This window comes from Theropithecus gelada, chromosome 16 (genome assembly GCF_003255815.1).
Source record: "Theropithecus gelada isolate Dixy chromosome 16, Tgel_1.0, whole genome shotgun sequence".
Classification (NCBI taxonomy): Eukaryota; Metazoa; Chordata; class Mammalia; order Primates; family Cercopithecidae; genus Theropithecus; species Theropithecus gelada.
Genome location: NC_037684.1, coordinates 22,732,376 through 22,754,775, shown reverse-complemented (window position 1 = coordinate 22,754,775; position 22,400 = coordinate 22,732,376). Strand labels below are relative to the sequence as shown.

Below are 22,400 nucleotides of genomic sequence, written 5' to 3'. Positions count from 1 at the left end.
ATTATCACTGTTGTTAGGAATAACTGAATAATTGCTTAGGGTAGCCCTTGCCCCATGTACATATAATCATTTACTCTTTGGAAGACCCTTGGGAAAATAAGTATGATGAGTAATTTGACTTGTTAGCTCGGTACCCAGATATTTGGTCAAACACCAGTCTAGATATCATTGTGAGTCTTCTTTAGATGTGATTAACATTTAAAACAATAGACTTTGAGTAAAGCTGATTATGCACCACAGTGTGGGTGGGCCTCATCTAACCAGCTGAAAGCCTTAGGAGAAAAAGACTGAGGAATCCCAAGGAAAGAGAAATGTTGCCTCCAGACTGCTTTCAGATTTGGACTGCAATATCCACTCTTCCCGGGGTCTCCAGCCTGCCAGTCTACCCTGCAGATTTCAGACCTGCGAGTCCCCACAATTGTGTGACCCAATTTCTTAGGATGTTTCTCTCCTCACACGCACATACGCACGCATCCTACTGGTTCTGTTTCTCTGGAGAACCCTGACTAATATACTAAGACACTGCTATTTCTACATCACACAGTTAGTTGGTGGGGCAAAGTCAGATTTGAACTTTGCCTAGCTCCTAAACTTGCCTCTTATGGGAAAAAAAAAAGAATTCAAAACATGGGTCCTGCTTAGAGATGGTCAGTAACATCACTTTAGTATTGTCAATGGATAATTTTTCATTTTTCACTGGACATCATCACTACCACCTTTTGTCTGGGTGGTGCTTTGTAGCTCCCAGTAGCATTTTCATTAATTTACATAACAAATGAAGTAGGCAGAGCAGATATTAATCACATCCACCTAGGAGTGAGGAAATTAGTCTCTGAGGTTAAGTGACTTGCTCGAGGTTAGTGGCAGAGACACAAGGCCCAGACCCCCAGGCCTCCTAGTCCACTGCTTTTTACTGTTAAGCTGCTAAAGGTACCAGAGTGCATTCTCTCTTCCTCCATGCAGCCTTGATGATAGAAGCTTCTTTCTAGCGATTTCTCTTATTAGGTCAAGATCATTTTTGGCAATCCACGATGATAAAATAATACTACTGCTTTTCAAAAGTAAGCAAGTCTCCTAAAGAAAAATCAACAAATTTGTCTTTGGGGGTGGGAGAGATATTCCAGAATAACTTCATTCAAGTATCCCTATACCACCTTACTCACACCTCCATTGCAGAACTTCCTTCGTATATATTGAAATTACCTGCAATTCGAGTACTTAGCCTTAGACTATTAGGTAGTGGAACCAAGAGATGACAGAAGAGAGACAATTACATGGAACATCTCAACAGAATAATCTAACATACCTGGGACTGCCACAAAGAATTTCACAGCATCCCGGTGCCCATGGAAGCAAAGCTGAGCATGTGCCATTGAACAATAGGGTATAAATGTCCCTGGAGTCACTTTATCACTGTTTTCATCACCATATACGCGGATTACACTTCCAGGACGATTTCCCGGTACACCTGAGGTTTTATTTGCTGCAACAGAAAAACCAAATACCAAATATTTTCCCCTAGAAAATAGTAATGGATGTAAGAGGTTACTGGTTAATCCTTATGATATTATCTAAAAGCTACAGCCAGTTGAGATAAAACAAGGATGGCAATGCCAATTCAAGACAAAGCTGGGAAAAAAAGAGATACAGCATGCTAGTTATTTTTAAGTACCTCAGTAAATGGAGTAGGGGATTTTGCCAGTCTAGCAATAAGTAAGCTTATTTTTTAAACACATCTATTCATTTAAAAGGTAATTTTAGTTAAAAACAAGAAAACAAATTTGAATCTTAGTTGTTTCTTGTTTTGTTTTTAATGCCCATGTTAGAAAACTAAACATTATACAGTTTAAAGTAAATGGGTATATTTTCAAATAAAGTCTTTCTTTATAGTTTATCTTCTGATTTTTCTCCCTCGCAGTAAGAATATTTCCCTTGAGGGGGGTGGTAAAAAGCTGTGCTTACAAGAATCCAGCCACTACAATAGAGCAGCTTTTATTGATATCAGACTGATGGTGTGCTGCGTTACTGTAAAAGACCAGACTCACAAAACATCCCCATTCCATGGGCGAGTAAGTAAATGAAAGAAATATGATCGGTAACAAGAGTAAACGATGTAAATTAATGACAGCTTTAAGAGATGTTTCATGTTTATACTGGAAGGAAAACAAAGTCTGAAAGAAAGTTCAGCTGCAACAAAAGATGATAAATAGACTAAGCTGCTGAGCAGTTTGGTGGCCATGTAACAAACATTAAAAAAAAAAAAAAAGACACCTGCTGCAATGCAGTGACTGCAAGTGGATGACATTTAGGAACATTCAAGAGGGTATTCTAGAGGAGTGGTAACAGCCTTACAGTGGCTATTAGAAGCCAGGAAGAAGAGCTTGGTTCAGGATCTGCACTTACCCCTCAGCCCCAGTAAACGTCCCTGGTGGAGGATTACAGCTAAAGTGAGAAAGGAGGAAAGGGGACATGGAGAGGTGCACGACAGGGAGGAGAGAATTACTATGAGCCACCACTCTCAGCGTCTTCTATCTGGCAAAACTGGCACTCAAAGCCTCTAACGAAAATAACAAGATCCCACTTGGCATAATACCAAGTAATACATAAAGTTCTTCCCAAGCCTTCTATAGAATCTCTGCTCAAAAAGGAAAATCTGATTTATGGTAGTTTTGGTTTTTTTTTTTTTTAAATAATAAAGCAACTTTAGCGAATCTAAATCAAAACACTAAGAACTCAATGTGCAGCATTTCCTAAATGCTAAAATTTCTCCTTTATTTCTCTCTCTCTCTCTGTTTTTAAAAAGAAATCCTGTTCCAGTAACTATGCTAAAATGAAACTCTTACAAAGAACTGAAATGAACTCTAGGGGATCCTCGAATCTCTTAGGATATAAGGAGAGGTCTAAATATGATTTATAAGTAACTGCAGAAAAGACAGCTGGGATTGAAACCTTGGGTTCTTTTAAAGACTTCTGAAATACCTTCTAGTCTTTCTCCCTCCTCTGGCCTGAAAAAAGGGTGACTCTGAAGTGTATATTTATTAATGTATTTTATAGACTTACAGTATTTGCTTTTAAACCATTCCCTGCCATGAATTTTGCAACACAAAAACATTTACTTAATGGATGATTAATGTAATGGAACATTGTATGAGAAACACACAAGGTATATTTTACTCATAAAAACAATAAATCACATTCTTTTAAAATAGAAGATAGATGGAAAGGCTTGCTGAACTCCTGAGAAACTTCTTCCACAACTTTTTTTAAACTTCAAATAAGACAAATGGAATATACTAAACTACCTGCTAAGGAGATATGAAAAACTAGAATGGATGCTAGGTAGTATTTTTGGACAATGGTATAATAAGGCTTAAGAGAAACGGACTTTAACTTCTATTTCAAAGATGAAATAGGACCGTGATTCCTGAACTGTGAAAACATTTTCACAAGGAAAAACCTTTAATTATGACTACTAGTCTTGATACATGAAAACTTATTTTCCTAGAATTTATAAGTTTCATTGAGTGAAGTAACAATAGCTAGATCTTTGCCATCACTGATTTTCTGAGCTAACACAGATTTGAATTCCAGACATAACTATTTCCTATAATTCTCCTATTTGACCCATGGCAGTTATCTAAAAATATACTTACTTTCTGTCAATGGGATGGAGATAATGACACCATTTCCTGTCCCCACCCACAAACGATTACAAGACACCATAAGAGCTGTGATTCTCACAAAAGAGAAGCCCAGTTTTCCAGTACCTGTAAAGAAAGGAGAGAACACTTTATTGAGAAACTAAAGCAGACAGCATGTTACATTCCAAGTTCCTTAGAAGTAGCAGGATTACAAAAAAAAAAAAAAAAAAAAGGAAGAAATAGTAGCAGGATGACACAACACAAAGAAAATGTGACTAGAGTTAGATGGATGTTTCCTGAAGGCTCATACCAAAGTAAGCTCTTATTGGGGCTTATTGTCTGACAATTCGGGGTTAATGGAAAAAGAAAAGCGTAAAAGCGGGTAATGTAACATTATTAGTTAGAAGAAAAGTACATAGGAAATAGGGTACATCAGGAACTGTGACACAGGATTTCCTCAGGGAACTGTAAAAGCAAACCGACACATAGAACAAAAAACTCCAACAGAAAACAGTGAAACTGGCAGGGCATGGTGGCTCACGTCTGTAAATCCTAGCATTTCAGAGGTCAAGGTGGGATGACTGCTTGATCCCAGGAGTTAGAAACCAACCTGAGCAACATACTGAGACCTAATCTCTACAAAAAGTACAAAAATTAGCCAGGCATGGTGGCACATGCCTGTAGTCCCAGCTATGTGGGAGGCTGAGGTGGGAGGGTCACTGAAGCCCAGGCATTTGAGGCTCTGCGAACTGTGATCCCACCACTGCACTCCAGCCTGTGCAACAGAGCAAGACTTTGTCTCTAAAAACAAACAAACCCAGAGAAATCAAGTGTCCTTTGATCTTATAAGCTGAAAAAGTTCTGGTTTCCCTTAAGTTTATTTGCATAGATAAAAATCTTTGTAAACAAAATCTACACTTTTCCCCTCATTTATATATTTAGGCTCTAAAGCAGTTAAAAACTTTTAAGTATTATACACAAATAATTTAGGGAGAACAAATGCATTTTTGTATTTCAAGTTAATTTTTACAGCTGATCTTATGATCTTATTTTCAGTGACTTAAAAGGTAAATTTATTGAACAGGTAATACATTTAAGAAAGACAACATTAGTACTCATAAGTTCTACTTACAAGAACTGAGGGCATGATTACTGAACTACAGAGTTAGAAGGAGGCTTAATTACCATTCAGCCTAACCTAGGAACCTTTAACCTCAGTCAAAGTATGTCCCTGAAATTAGCTGGTGTTTGCCTATGTGTATACATTTTAGGGAGAAGGTACATAGCTAGAAATAAGGTTTCTGAGGGCAGTAACTAATGGTTGAAAACCGCTGGTCCAGTTCAATCATTTTTCATGAAAGGAATCCTTTATGACATTCCTAATAATCATTATAGCACTGGGTCTGGTGCTCAAGATAGAGCAGGGAACAAGACAATGATAGTCCCTGATCTTCATGGGGCTTAGGGTCTGTAGGGGAGAGATTATAAACAAGAATCACATAACACAGGTGCAATCACAATAATGACAAGCCCATGAAGACAAAGTATGACAGGATCTAAATGAAGGTCTTTCCTGAATATGACAGGTAGGCTATGACCTGAAAGCTAAGCAAGTAAAAAGGGACCAAGAAGAACTTCCCAGGTAGATGATACAGCAGCACATGTGAGGACCCTGAAATGGGAAGGAACTTGTTGAGCTGTGGTTCGGTGTGAGCAAGGAGAGTGTTTGAGAACATGTAAGGTCTCCTGGTCGTGTCACTTCATCTCAAGGCAACAGTGGAGGTGTGTCAAGGTAATATCTGTACCTTGGTTACTAGGCAGAGAACAGACTGGAGTGGCAACAGGGAGCCCAGTTAGTAGGCTAGGGGTAGAAAGATAGTGGTAGAGACAAAGAAGTAACCGAACTAATACAGTTTTAGAGGCAGACTTGAGAGTTCCCAGTGACAGATTAGATGTGGGAAATAAGAGAGGAGGAGTCCAAAATGATCCCAACTTTCCGTCAAGAACAATAAGCGGCCAGGTGCACTGGCTCATGCCTGTAACGCCAGCACTTTGGGAGGCTGAGGTGGGCCAATCACTTGAGCCCTGGAGTTTAAGGCCAGCCTGGGCAACATAGTGAAACCCCATTTCTACAGGGGGAAAAAAAAAAAGTAGCCAGGCATGATGGTGCAGGCCTGTCCAGCTACTGGGGAGGCTGAGGTGGGAGGATCACTTGAGCCCAGGAAGCCAAGGCTGCAGCGAGCCGTGATGGTGCCACTGCACTCCAGACTAGGCGACAGAGTGAGATCCCGTGTTGAAAAAAAGAAAAGAAAAAAACAAAAAACAGAAAACAAAAAAACAAGGCAGACTGAAACATCTGTCTGATACTTTCAGTGATAAAAGTTCACTATTCCTGAGGTAACTTAATTCATTGGTTCTACCCAGCATTTTAGACTATTTAAAAATAAAAACAAGGACTGGGTGAGGTGGCATGTGCCTACCTACAGTCCCAGCTACTATGGAGGCTGAGGTGAGAGGATCGCTTGAGTCCAGGAGTCCAAGGCTATAGTGTGCTATGACTACACCTGTGCATAGCCACTGCACTCCATCCTGGGCAACAACGCAAGACCCCATTTCAATAAAGAGATTAGATAGATAGATAGATAGATAGATAGATAGATAGATAGATAGATAAAATAAAACACCCTCTTTGGTAAAGATAAAACATGTTGGAAGCTTACCTAACATTTTGCTTACATAAGGCTCAATGTCCACATCCTGTAGATGTTGATAAGTGTGTGCATGATAGAGACGAAGCGTAGAATCCAAGCGAATGGAGACCCACACGCCATCCCCCACCCACGCAAGCTGTCGTACTTGGCTCTCCTTCCTGGGATGTGCATCAAAAGATTTCTAAGAGAGATTGTCCAATCACAAAGTTACTTTTGCTACATAGGATTTCATATTTAAAACTGTGCTAATTTGCACAAGTTAGCAGACTATTGAAAGAGAAGTCCAAATACTATATATTAAACACGATTACTCATATACACAATTGTTTTCATCCTAGAATGCAAAACAAAATAAAGAACTAAGAACAGGATATTGGACTTGAGCACTATATAGGATATCACACAGCAATACTAGCATATCCACACTATGTAACAGTGTTCAACAGAAAGATTTTCTTAATTTTTTAAATTTTGAGACAGAGTCTTTGCTCTTGTCGCCCAGGCTGGAGTGCAATGGCGCAATCTCGGCTCACTGCAACCTCCCCTTCCTGGGTTCAGGCAATTCTCCTTCCTCAGCCTCCTGAGTAGTGGGATTACAGGCACACACCACCATGTTGGGCTGATTTTTATATTTTTAGTAGAGCAGGCTTTCACCATATTGGCCAGGCTGGTCTCAAACTCCTGACCTTAACTGATCTGCCTGCCTCAGCCTTCCAAAGTCCTGGGATTACAAGCATGAGCCACCACACCTGGCCTAACAGAAAGATTTTATCTCCAGATTTTGTGTTGCTGCAGAGCCCCTGTGTTGAAGTAAGATCACAATTATAATTAATCAGGCTGGGTGCTGGTGGCTCACACCCGTAATCCCAGCACTTTGGGAGGCCGAGGTGGGAGGATCTTTTGAGTCCAGGAGTTTGAGATCAGCCTGGGCAACATGGTGACACCCCAACTCTACTATAAATACAAAAATTAGCTGGGCATAGTGGTGCACACCTGTATTCCCGGCTACTTGGGAGGCTGAGGTGGGAGGACTGCTTGAGCCCAGTAGTTTGAGGTCAGTCTGGGCTACATAGCAAGACCCCGTCTCTACAAAAAAATTAAAGAAAAATTAGCCAGGTGTAATGGTGTGCCTGTGATCTCAGCTACCTGGGAGGCTGAGGCAGGAGGCTTGCTAGAGCCCAGGAGTTTGAGGCTGCAGCGAGTTATGATTGCGCCCCTGTACTCTATCCTGGGTGACAGAGTGAGACCCTGTTTCAAAACAAACAAACAAAAATACCAAAATATAATTAAACTGAAAGGAACCCACACTGCTGTATATGTGTGTGAGGAACAGGCTGAGCATTCCCAATCCAAAAATCTGAAATCTGAAATGTTTTAAAACGCGAAGTGTTTAAGTGCTGATATGATACATAAGCCACCCTGAACACAGTATTTTTTCTACTGCTCTAATGGTATATCATATTTTTCACTGTTATAAAGTATACAGGAAACATAAATAAATTTTATGTTTAGACTTTGGGTTCCATGCCCAAGATATTTCATTATTTATGTATATGCAAATATTCCAAAATCTGAAAATAATCCAAAATGTGAAACACTTTGGGTCTCAAGCATTTTGAATAAGGGATACTTGTGTATGGATGGATGGATGGATGGATGGATAGATGGATAGACAGCCAGATAGCTAGCTAACTAGATATATATAAACAGATATATAGATAGATAAATATAGAGAGAATTGATATTAAAAAAACAAACACCAAATGGTTAACTTTGAGACTTCCAGGGAAAGAAATGTGATTTGGGGGAGGGTGAAGGAGAGCTTTCACCTTACAATTTCCTGTATGCTTTTTTTTTTTCCCTAAACAATTAGAATGCATTTATGTATTGTGGCAAAAAAAACACAAAAAACTGTAAGAAAACAATGCTAGGCTGGATGCGGTGGCTCACGCCTATAATCCCAACACTTTGGGAGGCCAAGGTGGGCCGATCACGAGGCTGGGAGTTCGAGACCAGCCTGGCCAACATGGTGAAACCCCCATCTCTACTAAAAATATTTTAAAAATTAGCCGAGTGTGGTGGCGGGCGCCTGTAATCCCAGCTACTTTGGAGGCTGAGGCAGGAGAATTGCTTGAACCTGGGAAGTGGGGATTGCAGTGAGCCAAGAATGTGCCACTGCACTCCAGCCTGGGTGACAGAGCAAGACTCTGTCTCAGGGGAAAAAAAAAAAAAAAAACTAAAAAAGAAATCAATGCTAGGAGGTTAGGTGGTTTTCATTTTTACAACAAATTCCCAGTGCAATGTTATTTCTGCCTGGGACACATATATGGATGTGCCTGGATTACACATGGGGAGGACAGGGAGGAATCCTCTTCTCAAACAATCCTCATATAACTAAACATATCAATAACCATGTATTCAAAAACACATACATATCTCTGGATACATACACTGACACACATTTAAACATTCATGTATAAATCCTCTTTCCTTTTTAAAAAAAGCCACTTCCTACCCTCACAGTCAAAAGTGGCAAGAGAGTTAAGTAACACAGAAAGCTTAAGATATTCAAATACATTACTCAAGTGCCCTAAAACACACAGATCCAGAAACAATTTCTAAAGAAGCTGAAAATAATTATAGTCTAATAGTTTTCGGATAATACAGATTCAATAAATATAGAAAACATAGGCTAATAACTTGCCTCTATTTTCATGGCCTTTGGCTGCACCACATAGATTTTGTTCCTATAGCCACACCAGACTTTGTCATGTACCACAGTCATGCAACGGATGGAATGATGAGGCCGTCCAAGGTCTAAGAGGTGATAGTTTGACAAATCCCACTGCCCATCTTTAAAAGAAATAAAAGGTTATAGTAAATGCATGCCAACTGTTACTCAATTTCAACACAAGAAACATTGTATTTGTTGTATAATTAAAGTTATTGAAGAAGCACCCAAAGTCCCATGTACTAAGTATACCTTTTATTTGCAGCCTGGGTTCTTTTATTCCATAAGCTGCAAAGTTGGAAGAGACCCTCAAAGATCATCTGCTTCAAACTGCCACCCAGTACTCAGACCCCCTTTAAAACACACTCACAAAAGCAGGGATGTGATGATAAATCAGTTACAAGTTATCTGTTTATCATAATATATTTAGAATTAGAATGGACTTAAGGTTATTTTGGGAATAATGTCTCTCACTCACGTACATTTTGATATATTTTCTTGGGTAGAAGTTGAGGGCAACTCATCGCTAACACTTTAGGAATTATGCATACTACATTTTCAGTGATAATAGAAATATGAAGGAGAACCAGTCACCAGAACCTTGCTTTGCGTTGTTAGCTTTTGTGAGCACACTGCCTCACAAAGCAGCCATTCCATTTTCAGACAGCTTTAATTGAAAAATACTACCCACACCTAGCTAAAGTCTGTCTTTTTGTATGTAATCACCCATTCGTCTGCAGTTTTGCAGAGTGGAAACAAAAGAATAAATCCAGTCCAAACTTCTTCTTTACAGCCCTATGTCTTCTCTTTTCAAAACCAAGTATCTTTGGCACGTGCTCTGTACCTACCACAGTTTTATAGACCCTTCGTCCTAACTCTGTTTTGTTGATATCCATTGAATATGCTGTCTTTATCTAGCCTAGTAGAGCAGGATTATCGCCAGCCTTGTCCTGAATACTTTTTTTTCTTTGAGGCTTAAAGGCATTAAACTCATATTACCTAAAGTCAACCTTTAGGTAATTCTCACTCTTTAGACATGTCTCCCCATCTTGCTCTTCAGAACTCAAATGCAGGACTTTACATTGACACTTAATAAATGTATTTTACTTGTCTTATTCTGTCAATATTATTTTGAATTCAATTTACCAAAACATTCATTGTTTCACTTTTTTTCTAGGCTTTCCCACTTATTAGCTGAGTGGCCATGAAAAAGTGACCAAAATGCTCTGTGTTTCAGTTTCCTCATCTATAAAATGAGGATGGCCATGGAACTTTCTTAATAATTTAACGTAAAGATTAAACATAGATAAAGGGTTGAAAAAGGTAAAATGCAGCCCTCTCGCTCTTTGATGATATGGAGTCATTAATCAGCAATTTTCAGGTACCAATCAATTACAAAAGCACCTGTCATCTACTCCACATTTCCCCAAGCCCAGAAAGATAGGAGATTTTGGGAAAAGTTTTTCTAAAATCCAAATTCAAGGTATCTATGTTTCATAACACTTCCCAGATATACCAATCAAGTGGGTAGAAAATGATGTGTCATTTTTGGTTGACACAAGTACCAAGGAGTTATGGAGGAACACATACTAAATTCCCTCAACTTAATTCATTCAAGGTAGGGTTTCTGATACCACCACCCCTCTATAGATGAAACAATGGTTTTAAAGGGGGAAAATATAAATAAGGTGACATGAAAATGATTAAACCTTACCCAATTAAAATTCTTTAAAACAAAGTCCAAATGTTAAGTGGACACAAATTATTTTTAAAACATAGGACATTAAAATAATACCAAGTTTCTCTGAATTGCATAAGCATATGAATAAAAAACAAATGCCTCCCTATCACATTATTTAAAAGTACCATAAAATGCCCATTGTGGTAAACATATTTTCCCTAAGGCATCTGTTAATGTATACCTCCATGCAGGCACTAATATATTTACTGATGTTGTGTATTGTTATTTATTCTTTATCCTACTGAGTATCATTTCTTTAAAACATAAGCCAATCTACTTAAAAATGCTTTGCAAAGCAACAAATTAGCATCCATGTTATATACACATCACCACTCACCCACTCCTCTGTGAAAGATTGCAAGGGTGCCATCAGCCAGGGCTACTAACACGATTCCCTTCACGTGTCTGCAAACAGGAAAGGGGAGTTCAGAACTCTCCATTCAGGAATACACAGGGGACCACATGGTACTGAACTAGTTCAGGGCCTCACAAAGGACCAATCTGTGATGAGTTAAGGAGCTGACACCAGAACATCAATGAACACATCGCTTTCTTCATTGTGCATGTACTGCTGTGAAAAATGTCAGCTGAACTAAATAAACAGCATGAGTGGTATCTCAGTTGTTTCACTTTCTGGCCCAAGCTTCTCCCCTCATCACAGACAATCAACACAAACTCCAAAGACCAGAGACACGCACCTTGAGTGGAACCAACAGAGTCAGCTCTGTGGGCTCAGAGATAAACTGTCTGATTTTTGATAGGGAACACATAGAAAAGAACTAGTAAATCAATGCCCCAATCAACATATTCACAAGCCATAAAGAACATTCTAAAATAAACATAAATTAATAGGTATTGGTTCTTTCCTGTAGTACTAAAGAACTCCCAGTATGGTGAGGACTCAATCAAGCAAGTTTTCATTTCTACTTGGTTTTCTATTATACAGTTTCATTTTCACTTAACTTCTCTAATTCCATAAAAAGGGTGAAAAAAAAACAAACAAATCTGGATACTAATTTAGTCGTGAAACATGTATTAGCTTTCAAAGTCTTAAATTCTAGTTTATACCAAAATGCATAGTTTTAACAAGAAGAATTTCCAAAATAAAACTTACACAATACTGAGAATCGAATCTTTAAGTTTAATGGAATGGAGACATTTCCTCCACTGGGCTACAGATGAATGGACATACAAACTGCAAGAACAAAGTCAACACTGGTAAGGCATAGAGAACAGCAAGACATTGCATATATCTAATAATGATTGCGAAGTTCATTCAGAAGGAAAGAAGAGTAACATAAATTTTAGGAAAAGGTGCTGCTGCTTTTGTGCAATGGTCAGAAAAGAAAAATGAGAGTGAAGGTAGGCCTAAGGTAGAGAAATAGGCTGCTGAGCAAAGAGAAACATATGAAGACTGAAAAGCAGGAACTAGTGCAATGCACAGTCAGTTTCACACACTTAGTCCTTGGGCAAAACTCTTTTTTTTTGAATTACCTTACCTCTCTACTAGACTGACCTATAACTTTTGGATGACAGAGTGGCCCACGTAGGGAGTGGCAAACTATTGCCTACAGGCCAGATCCAGTCTGCCACCTGTTTTAATTCAGCCTGCAAGCTAAGAATAGTTTTTATATTTTTAAAGGTGTGTGTGTGGCGGGGAAATCAGGGGTATTTTGTGACAGGGGAGATTTATATGAAATTCAAATTTCAGTGCCCATAATGCTCTACTGGAAGACAGTTACGCTAAGTTTGCCAACTCCTCACTTTACAGTATTGGACTCATATGAAAAAGACGTACTACAGGTTGAGTAACCCTTATTTGAAATGCTTGGGACCAGAGGTGTTCGGATTTCTGACTTTTTCAGATTTTAGAGTGTTTACATTATACATAACAGTTGAGTATTCCTAATTCAAAAATCCAAAATGCTCCAATGAGCATTACCTGCCAGCATCATATCAGTGGTCAAAAAGTCTCAAATTTTGGATTAGAGATGCTCAACAGTAATCCTGCCTAATCTTTGGAAATGCACAATTTTGTAAAACTCTCCACATGACTGAAAAGTGAACAAACCATATAAAATTAGTTATTATCATCTGACTTTTCAGATTGTGATTTGTTTTGCCTATCTTAGTAAAAAATTTATTAAAAGTTGCGATTGGGCCTTCCTGCAGCCAAAATGTTGGTTTAATCCCAGTTTTCCTGCCCATATTCTAGCCTACATAAATTAAATATTCTCTGTCTTTGTGCTGTTCAGGATATTCTATTTCTGTATCAGCTCGATTTTAAAATTTTACGTACCTCTTCTTCCAAGAATATTATAGAAAGGGAACATTCTGTGACAAAGAAACATATGGCTTACCATTCAGAACCAGTGCAAGTCCAGTTTATGTGGTAGTTACAACATAACATCAAATTGTGTGTATATATAAAATTCTTTCCATTAATCCACACTTTTTGTATTTGTGTTTAGCATATTTTACTTATCTTCCAATTTCAAAAGCAAAAGTAAAACAATAAACATATTCTAATGTTAAAAGTGTTGGCACCTACCAGCCATTTTGAGCTCCAAGCCACATAGTTGGTAAAAGACTACTCATTTTCTGGGCTTCTTCTCTCACCAGGTCTTGTTCATTTGGCAGTACTGATATTTGATCTTTATATGCATCTGAGTCATTGCTGGAAAGGTAGGGCAAAAGGAAAGAAATCTGAGTGTACTTAACTATAGTTTTCAGGGACTGAATACTTCTATATTTAAGTTTGTTCATTTGTTTATTATTTATTTTTTAGAGATAGGGTATCACTCTGTCACCCAGGCTGGAGTACACTGGCACAAACAGGGCTCACTGCAGCCTTGACCTCCCAGGCTCAAGTGATCTTTCCACCTCAGCCTCCTGAATAACAGGGACTAGAGGCACACACACTATCACACCTGGCTGAAACTTCTAGTCAAAAAAAAAAAGAAAGAAAGAAACCACCAAAATTCCAGAGAAGCCAAAGTCAAAAGCTTACATCACATATTTCAACAATTGTATCAGAAATAACATTAACAAACTAGGAAGCCCAAGGAGCAGATAAGATAATATTCAGACTATTATTATGACTGTCTCTTATTTTGGGTTTTGTCATAGTTTCTTCTCAGGTGAGAGAGAAGGGAGGGATACACACATGCAAAAAGAAGGGAGATATATAAAGAGTTACCTAAAATAAATTAATAAACTGAAATATGTTTAATGTTCTATCACAAAACTTTTCTTTTGAATTGTCAGGGCATAATAGCCAGGCTATCAAATTCAAACATGACTTATTCTTAAATTAATAATTCAGGCCAGGTGCGGTGGTTCATGCCTGTAATCCCGGCACTTTGGGAGGGCAAGGTGGGCGGATTTCTTGAGGCCAGGAGTTCAAGACCAGCCTGGCCAACATGGTGAAACCCCATCTCTACTAAAAATACAAAAATTAGCTGGGCGTGGCAGCACATGCCTGTAATCTCAGCTGCTTGGGAGGCTGAGGCAGGAGAATTGCTTGAACCCGGAAGGCGGAGGTTGCAGTGAGCTAAGATTGCACCACTGCACTCCAGCTTGGGTGACAGGGTGAGATGCCATCTCAAAAAAAAAAAAAAAAAAAGAATTAAATGTTAACCCATTTATGCCAGAGATTGCAAATTTTTTTGGTAAAAAATCAGGGCTTAGCGATGACCTTGAGCAGTAGGATATGAATAACTCCCACAATCTTAGCATTCCAATAATGAACCACTAGGCATAAATGGGTTATTAATTAATCTTGCTTACTTTAGACACTAAGAGGAAGAATATTAAACTTTAAAAAGGATCTAGTTTAAAGAGACTCTCATCTAGAGGGGATCTAGAAAAGGCAGGAAAGAAAATGAAATAATTCACTAAATGGGCCTAGATTAATCAACCCTTTAAAGGAAGAGCCTAAAACAAATTGTTTTGTTTGTTTGTTTTCTGAGACACAGTCTTGTTCTGTTTCCCAGGCGGCAGTGCAGTGGTGAGATCATGGCTCTCTGTAGCCCCCAGCTCCCAGGGCTCAAGCAATCCTCCCGCCTCAGCCTCCTGAGTAGCTGGGACCACAGGTGCGTGCTACCATGCCCAGCTAATCATTAAGTTTTTTGTAGAGATGAGGGTCTCACTACGTTGCTCAGGATGGTCTTGAATTCCTGGACTCAAGCAATCCTCCTGCTCTGGCCTCCCAAAATGCTGGGATTACAGGCATGAGCCACTGGAACCATCTGAATTGTTTTTAATAAAATATTTGCACAAAAACTAAATTCAAAAAGGTCATTCACACCCATGTGGGAAACTTGAACAATGGCAGATTTAAACAATGGACAATTTTGCTGATAACTGGAGTAAAAATTAGAGTAGGGATGGGATTAAAATGACAAAGAATTACTAGTAGAATGAAAGACAGTAAGTACAAAAAAAAAAGAAAGAAAAAAAAAACAAAAAACAGACCAGAGGAGAAAATGAACAGGAAGATTTTGACTAATATATAGTCATACACCTGGTAAAACCATTTTGGAAAATGATGGACAGCATATATGGTGGTGGTTCCACAAGATTATACTACTATATTTTTACAGTACCTTGTGCATGTTTACATACACAAATACTTATCATTATGTTCCAATTATCTACAGTATTCAGTACAGTAACATGCTGTACAGGTTTCTAGCCTAGGAGCAATAGGCTACACCATATCGCCTAGGTGTGTGATAGGCCATACCATCTAGATTTGTGTAAATGCACTCTATGATGTTCACACAATGATGAAATCACCTGACGCATTTCTCAGAACATACCCCCATTGTTGAGTGATGCATGATTATATTTTTATAGATACGATTTTTTTTTAAGTTGGAAGGTGTATGGAAGAAATGGGAGGGAATATCCAGCGAGAATGATGGAGAGGGAATACATGAAGATATCATAAGAATAGGTATCTTTTGGTCCACCACAGTGACACTAATTAGTGGAAATCTTTTGACTGTTTGAGATTATTTTGGTCCCTTTTATCTGTGCACTTCACCCAGTTTCCTAAGTTGATGACCTATTATTATACCTCGACTGATACACTGGGGAGAGGTCTTCTGGGATTTGAACTCCCAAAGGATCTGTAAAGACATGCTCTGTGTAGACGCCAGTTTGGGAGATGTCCACTGTGTCTTCAGCTGATCCCGCATTCCCTTCTGTAGCTTCAGTTGCTTCTTCTGCTGTTGGAACATTTTCATCAACCTCACTATTTTCTGCTTCCATTTCTACAAAGTAAATAAAACACTATTCCGAGTCTGGGCTTTTCTCCTCCAATTATTTCCCCACACAAACCCCTGTTATATAATTCCATTCCATCTACCCACTCCTTCACACTGTATCATTAAATCAAGAATTCTTGATTCCATTTAACAGTCATTACAGCATCTTTCTTTTTTTTTTGAGATGGAGTCTTGCTCTGTCACCCAGGCTGGAGTGCAGTGGCACAATCTCGGCTCACTGCAAGCTCCACCTCCCGTGTTCACGCCATTCTCCTTCCCCAGCCTCCCCAGTAGCTGGGACTACAGGCACCCGCCACCATGCCCGGCTAATTTTTTGTAATTTTTAGTAGAGATCGGGTTTCACTGTGTTAGCTAGGATGGTCTTGATCTCCTGACCTTGCGATCCGCCTGCCTTGGCCTCCCAAAGTGCTGGGATTACAGGCATGAGTGACCGCGCCCGGCCTACAGCATCTTCTTTCAAGTTCTTTCAACCTTGTTACTTAAGATCTAAATTAAGTCCATAATGAGGCATCTGAGGGTAGCCTTAGACTCTATACAGATGGCAGGTAAAGAGAATGGATATACCTGGTGGTTTATCCATCACTGGAGAAGCACCATTGGTACTAGGTGAAGTTGCAGCTCCTGTCACACCTTCTGCAGAACAACCAACCACCGTGATGCCTCCTAACAGGCTGTCTGTCTCTGCTGAGCTGTTGCTTGTCATGCTTCCACATAAAGATGCTTTGTCTACCTGACCAGATTCTGAAAGATCTTCTCCTGCAGGGTAGTCTGTTTCTCGTGCGCCTGAAAAATAAATCTTCTTGTAACAGCAAAGTAAACTTCTATAAATAACATTTTTTCACTAAAACAACTACAGGTTTGAAATGTGAGGTGTACAGCTAGTTGAATACAGGTAACATTAAATTTACATCAACAAATCTTCAAAATATGGGAAGGCAACTTTAGAAAATTAAGATAATACTTCTATTAACACAAGTGCAAATAAACATAAAAATGTCAGAAAAGAAACTTTTGTTCTTTTTCTTTTTTTTTTTTTTTGAGACAGAGTCTTACTCTGTCGCCCAGGCTGGAGTACAGTGGCATGATTTCAGCTCACCACAACCTCCGCCTCCTGGGCTTAAGTGATTCTCCTGCCTCAGCCTCCTGAGTAGCTGGGACTACTGGTGTAAGCCACCACGCCCAGCTAATTTTTGTATTTTTGGAAGAGACAAGGTTTCAGTATGCTGGTCTTGAACTCTTGGCCTCAAGGGATCCACCAATCTCAGCCAAGTCCTGGGATTACAAGCACGAGCCACCATGCCTAGCCAACTTCTGTTCTTAGTGAGCTCCTCAGCAGCCACAGGTTAAAAACAATCTATTACACCTGACAACTTCAGTCAAAAAAAAATTTCTTTTAAATCATCAAGACTACTACTACTGCTACTTGAAGTATAAGCTTCTATCCATTACTGTTAAAAATTAAATACCCCAAGTATATAGGGTGACTTAGTTATTAGTAAAACATTAAAAACTAAGTATTTATAATATAAAAAATATTTACAATGTAAAAATAAATCTCATTTTTTAATTTAGAAAATTGTTTTATTTATATCACACTAAAAACTTTTATTGCAGTAAAAAAATATATAAACAAAATTTGCCACTTTAACCATTTAAAAGTATACAATTCAGTGGCATTAATATTTACAATACTGGCATTAATATTTACAACACTGTGTAGCCATCATCACTATTTTTTTTTGGAGACAGAGTTTTGCTCTTGTTGCCCAGGCTGGTGTGCAATGGTTCAGTCTCGGCTCACTGTAACCTCCGCCTCCCAGGATCAAGCGATTCTCCTGCCTCAGCCTCCCAAGTAGCTGCAATTACAGGTGCCTGCCACTGCACCCGGCTAATTTTTGTATTTTTAGTAGAGATCGGGTTTTACCATGTTGGCCAGGCTGGTCTCGAACTCCTGACCTCAGGTGATCCACCAACCTCAGCCTCCCAAAGTATTGGGATTACAGGCGTAAGCCACAATGCCAGGCCTTTATTTTTTTTTAAAACACAGGGTCTTACTCCCGTTGCCCAGCGGGGAGTGTAGTAGTGCAATCACACAGCTCATTGCAGCCTCGACCTCCCAGGCTCAAGTTATCCTCCCACTTCATTTTTTGATTTTTTGTGGAAATGAGGTCTCACTATATTGCCCAAACTGGTCTTGAACTTCTGGGCTCAAGTGATCATCCCACCTCGGCCTCTGAAAGTGCTGGGATTATGAGGTGAACCTCCATGCCCGGCCTATTTCTAAACCTTTTCCATCACCTCACACAGAAACTCTATGTTTTTATGAATTTACCTCTTCTAGGTATCTCATATAAGTGGAATCATATATTTGTCCTTTTGTGTCTGGCTTATTTCCTTTGGCATAGTGTTTCCAAGGTTCATCTGTGTTAGAGCATGTGTCAGAACTTCTACCTAGAGGATAATGCATTGTACTCTTAAACATCTGTTAAGAGGGCTGGGCATCCCAGTACTTTGGGAGGCCAAGGCAGGCAGATCACTTGAGCCCAGGAGTTCCAGACCAGCCTGGGCAACATGGTAAAACCCTGTCTACAGAAAGTACAAAAAACTTAGCCAGGTGTGGTGGTGTGCGCCTGTGTTCCCAGCTACTCAGGAGGCTGAGTTGGGAGGATCACTTGAGCCCGGGAGTCATGGCTGCAATTGAGTTGCGAATGCACCACTGCAATCTGGCCTGGGCAACAAAGTGAGACCCTGTCTCAAAAAACAAAAATAAAAATTTGTTAAGAGGGTAGATCTCAGGCTGCGTTCAGTGGGTCACGCCTGTAATCTCAGCACTTTGGGAGGCCGAGGCGGGTGGATCACGAGGTCTAGGGGTTTGAGACCATCCTGGCCAATATGGTGACACCCTGTCTCTACCAAAAATACAAAAATTAGCTGGGTGTAGTGGCTCGTGACTGTAGTCCCAGCTACTTGGGAGGCTAAGGCAGAAGAACTGCTTGAACCCAGGAGGCAGAGGTTGAAGTGAGCTGAGATGGTGCCACTGCACTCCAGCATGGGTAACAGAGTGAGACGCCATCTCAAAAAAAAATTAAAATAAAAAGACTAGTCTGACCAACACGGCAAAACCCCGTCTCTAGTGAAAATGCAAAAAAGTAGCCAGGTGTGGTGGCAGGCGCCTGTAATTCCAGCTACTCGGGAGGCTGAGGCAGGAGAATCACTTGAACCTGGGAGGTGGAGGTTGCAGTGAGCCAAGATTGTGCCATTGCACTCCAGCCTGGGTAACAGAGTAAGACACTGTCTCGAAAAAAAAAAAAAAGTATCTCATATTAAGTGTTCCACAATAAAATATAAAATATAGAAAAGAACTTCATTCCTTTTCATGACTGAATAATATTCCAACATATGGATATATCACATACACCTCTTTAATTTTTAAACTAATGTTTTAACATCACATACTGTTTAATCCAAAACTTTAGAAGACCTTTCCTTATTAATTAATCCAAACAGTCCTCTGGCTCCCAGTTATCTTCTCATATTCCCATTGTTTTATTTTCTTCACAGTTATTTTCACTACCTGAAAATATCTTCTTTATTCAATGGTTTCCAGTTTGTTTTTTAATCCTCCCAACTAGAACATAAGCTTCATGACAGCAAGGTAAAGAACTACATCTTCAGCTGCCACATCAATGTCCAGCAGGTAGGTGGTGTGGATGGAGGGGAGGGCAGAGAAACGCATGACTCACTCTTACCTGGTACACTTGCAATGCACAGAACATGAGAGTTGCAAACAGTGAAACTGTCTAGAATGTTGCCAGGTTGAACAGCATCAATAATAAGAACTTTTGTAGCCGAATGAGTGCTGGTACAGATCCAGACTAGACTGGATAATTCTTCTTGATTTTTTAACTCCTTCTGCTGTTCCTGTATAGACAAAGGACGAAAAATGTTTCAAACAATAAGTATGTGCAAATATTCATAAGGTGGTGCTGTTACAGTAAAAGGCAATACTATTTCAAATTTATTTCCAGATTATTTGGAAGGATAAAAATACAACCACTGATGTGGTTTGGCTGCATCCCTACCCAAATCTCAACTTGATTCGTATCTCCCCGAATTCCCACGTGTTGTGAGAGGGACCCAGCGGGAGGTAATTGAATCACGGGGCCAGTCTTTCCTGTGCTATTCTCGTGATAGTGAATAAGTCTCACGAGATCTGATGGGTTTATTAGAGGTTTTCACTTTTGCTCGTTTTCACTCTTCCTCGTTTTCTCTTGCTGCCACCATGTAAGAAGTGCCTTTCATCTCCTGCCATGATTCTGAGGCCTCCCCAGAGGTTACCTATGTAATCCCAACTAAACTTCTTTTTCCTTCCCAGTCTTGGGTATGTGTTTATCAGCAATGTGAATACAGACTAATACAACCACCTATCAATATTAATTAGTAGATGAAAAACTAGCAGTTAGGCTGGCACAGTGGCTCACGTTTGTAATCCCAGCACTTTGGGAGGCTGAGGTGGGAGGATTGCTTGAGACCAGGAGTTTGAGACTAGCCTGGTCAACACAGTGAAACCCTCATCTCTACAAAAAAATAAAAGAATTAGCCAGGTGTGGTGGTGTGGGTGTGTAGTCCCAGTTACTCGGGTGGCTGAGGTGGACGGATCACTTGAGTCCAGGAGGTTAACACTGCAGTGAGCCATGTTCATGCCACTGCACTCCAGCCTATGTGATAGAGCAAGACTTTGTCTATAAACAGCAACAACAAAACTAACAGGCAAAGCAGAACAACGATAAAACGTTCTATTATCTTGATCACTGTAGTGATTACATAGGTGTACACATGTGTCAAAACTCTGCCCTATACCCATTTCAAGTGCACACTTTATTGCATGTAAATTATACCTCGATAAAATTTATTTTAAAAGGTTGCTGAGGGACAGTAAGCCAGGGCATAATAATTCCAGTTAGAAGCTGGACCCAGAGGTGAATTTTGGATGAAAGAGTTAAACTCATAGTCTCATAAACCAGGTCAAATGTTACACACTTACCTTAAGTTCCTGATCTAACTTATCTAAACTACTCTGAGAGGCACTTCGCTGTTTACTGCCTTCTGTATCCAAACCAGCAACATCCTTGTAAAATACACTTGCTCCAACAACAGAACCACCATCTCTGGTCTTCCCACCAGATAAATTGACTCCAACAGCACACCACAGCTTCTCAGGTGAAAAAGAAAACAATATTAAGTCTAGAAATGTTTAGAATTTTCCTTTTTTCTTAAAATAACTAATGGTTGTAAATACAGGTCTTTAATATAACCTAAAACTATAAAATGAACAATAACCTCACCATAGAAGTAATACTTATGCTTTTTTGGTTTTAGAAAAAAAACTACCCAGAGTTTAGAAAATATCTCCTTTAAATTCACAATGAACTTACTTTCATTGATGTATCTTTTTCATCTAGAGGTCTGAGATAGACAGGCACAGGTAAATTTTTCATCTTATTTTCACCTTGACCATTGGTTACCTAATAATGGTGGAAAGAGGAGTGAAAAAGGCACATCAAAAGTGAAATTCTTACAGATCCACTGAGACATGAGCAAGCACTGCTGTTATTTACTCCTTGAAATCAAGCTCAGGTTTTTTTTTTTTTGAGACAGGGTTGCTCTACTGCCCAGGCTAGAGTACAGTGGCTCGATCACGACTCACTGCAGCCTCAATCTGCTGGGCTTACGCGGTCCCCTCCCACCTCAGTCTCCCAGGTAGCTGGGACTACAGGCACAGGCCACCATACCCAGCTAATTTTTTAAATTTTTTGTAGAGATGAGGTCATGCTGTGTTGCCTAGGCTGGTCTCAAACTCCCTGAGCTCAAGCCATTCTCCACCTTGGCCTCCCAAAGTGTTAGGATTATAGGCATGAGCCAATAACAGGCATCATGAGCCAATGACAGGCATCAGCCAATTTTGCCATTCTTATTTGAGCAATTCAATAAACACGATACAATGGGAGCTCAAAAAGAGGCTCTAATTCACACATATGCGCACACATGCACACGCATATGTGTTTGTACATGAACATGTGAGTCTTTTGGGGTAGGAATTACGGAGTAGACAGATAAAGTTCCTGAAGACCTGAACTTAATTTTAAACGAACAGTTTGAAAAGTTCCATGCCAATGATTTTTTTCAATAATGACACTGGTTTTTCAAAAAACGAAATCTTCAAATATTAAACCAGAATTGCTCTGGTGACAGCAGAGCAGGTACCTCAAACTCCGCACACTT

General features: G+C 39.6%; 1 protein-coding gene across 7 annotated transcripts in view; it reads right to left on the bottom strand.

Moving 5' to 3' along the window:
- The window catches only part of SPAG9 (sperm associated antigen 9), a 161,974-nt gene that overhangs the window by 11,633 nt on the left and 127,941 nt on the right, over positions 1-22,400 (bottom strand). For 4 of the 7 annotated variants that reach the window (XM_025361327.1, XM_025361329.1, XM_025361330.1 and 1 more), the window contains 12 exons: positions 21,554-21,643; positions 21,163-21,330; positions 19,868-20,039; positions 16,683-16,901; positions 15,908-16,103; positions 13,376-13,501; positions 11,939-12,019; positions 11,162-11,229; positions 9,057-9,205; positions 6,362-6,533; positions 3,654-3,767; positions 1,307-1,483 (listed from right to left, as the gene is read on the bottom strand). In XM_025361327.1, coding sequence (XP_025217112.1) covers positions 1,307-1,483; positions 3,654-3,767; positions 6,362-6,533; positions 9,057-9,205; positions 11,162-11,229; positions 11,939-12,019; positions 13,376-13,501; positions 15,908-16,103; positions 16,683-16,901; positions 19,868-20,039; positions 21,163-21,330; positions 21,554-21,643 — 1,732 coding nt within the window. Of the gene's footprint in view, positions 1-1,306; positions 1,484-2,403; positions 2,443-3,653; positions 3,768-6,361; positions 6,534-9,056; positions 9,206-11,161; positions 11,230-11,938; positions 12,020-13,375; positions 13,502-15,907; positions 16,104-16,682; positions 16,902-19,867; positions 20,040-21,162; positions 21,331-21,553; positions 21,644-22,400 lie in introns of all 7 variants that reach the window. The other 3 variants (XM_025361326.1, XM_025361328.1, XM_025361331.1) reach the window with 1 other exon arrangement.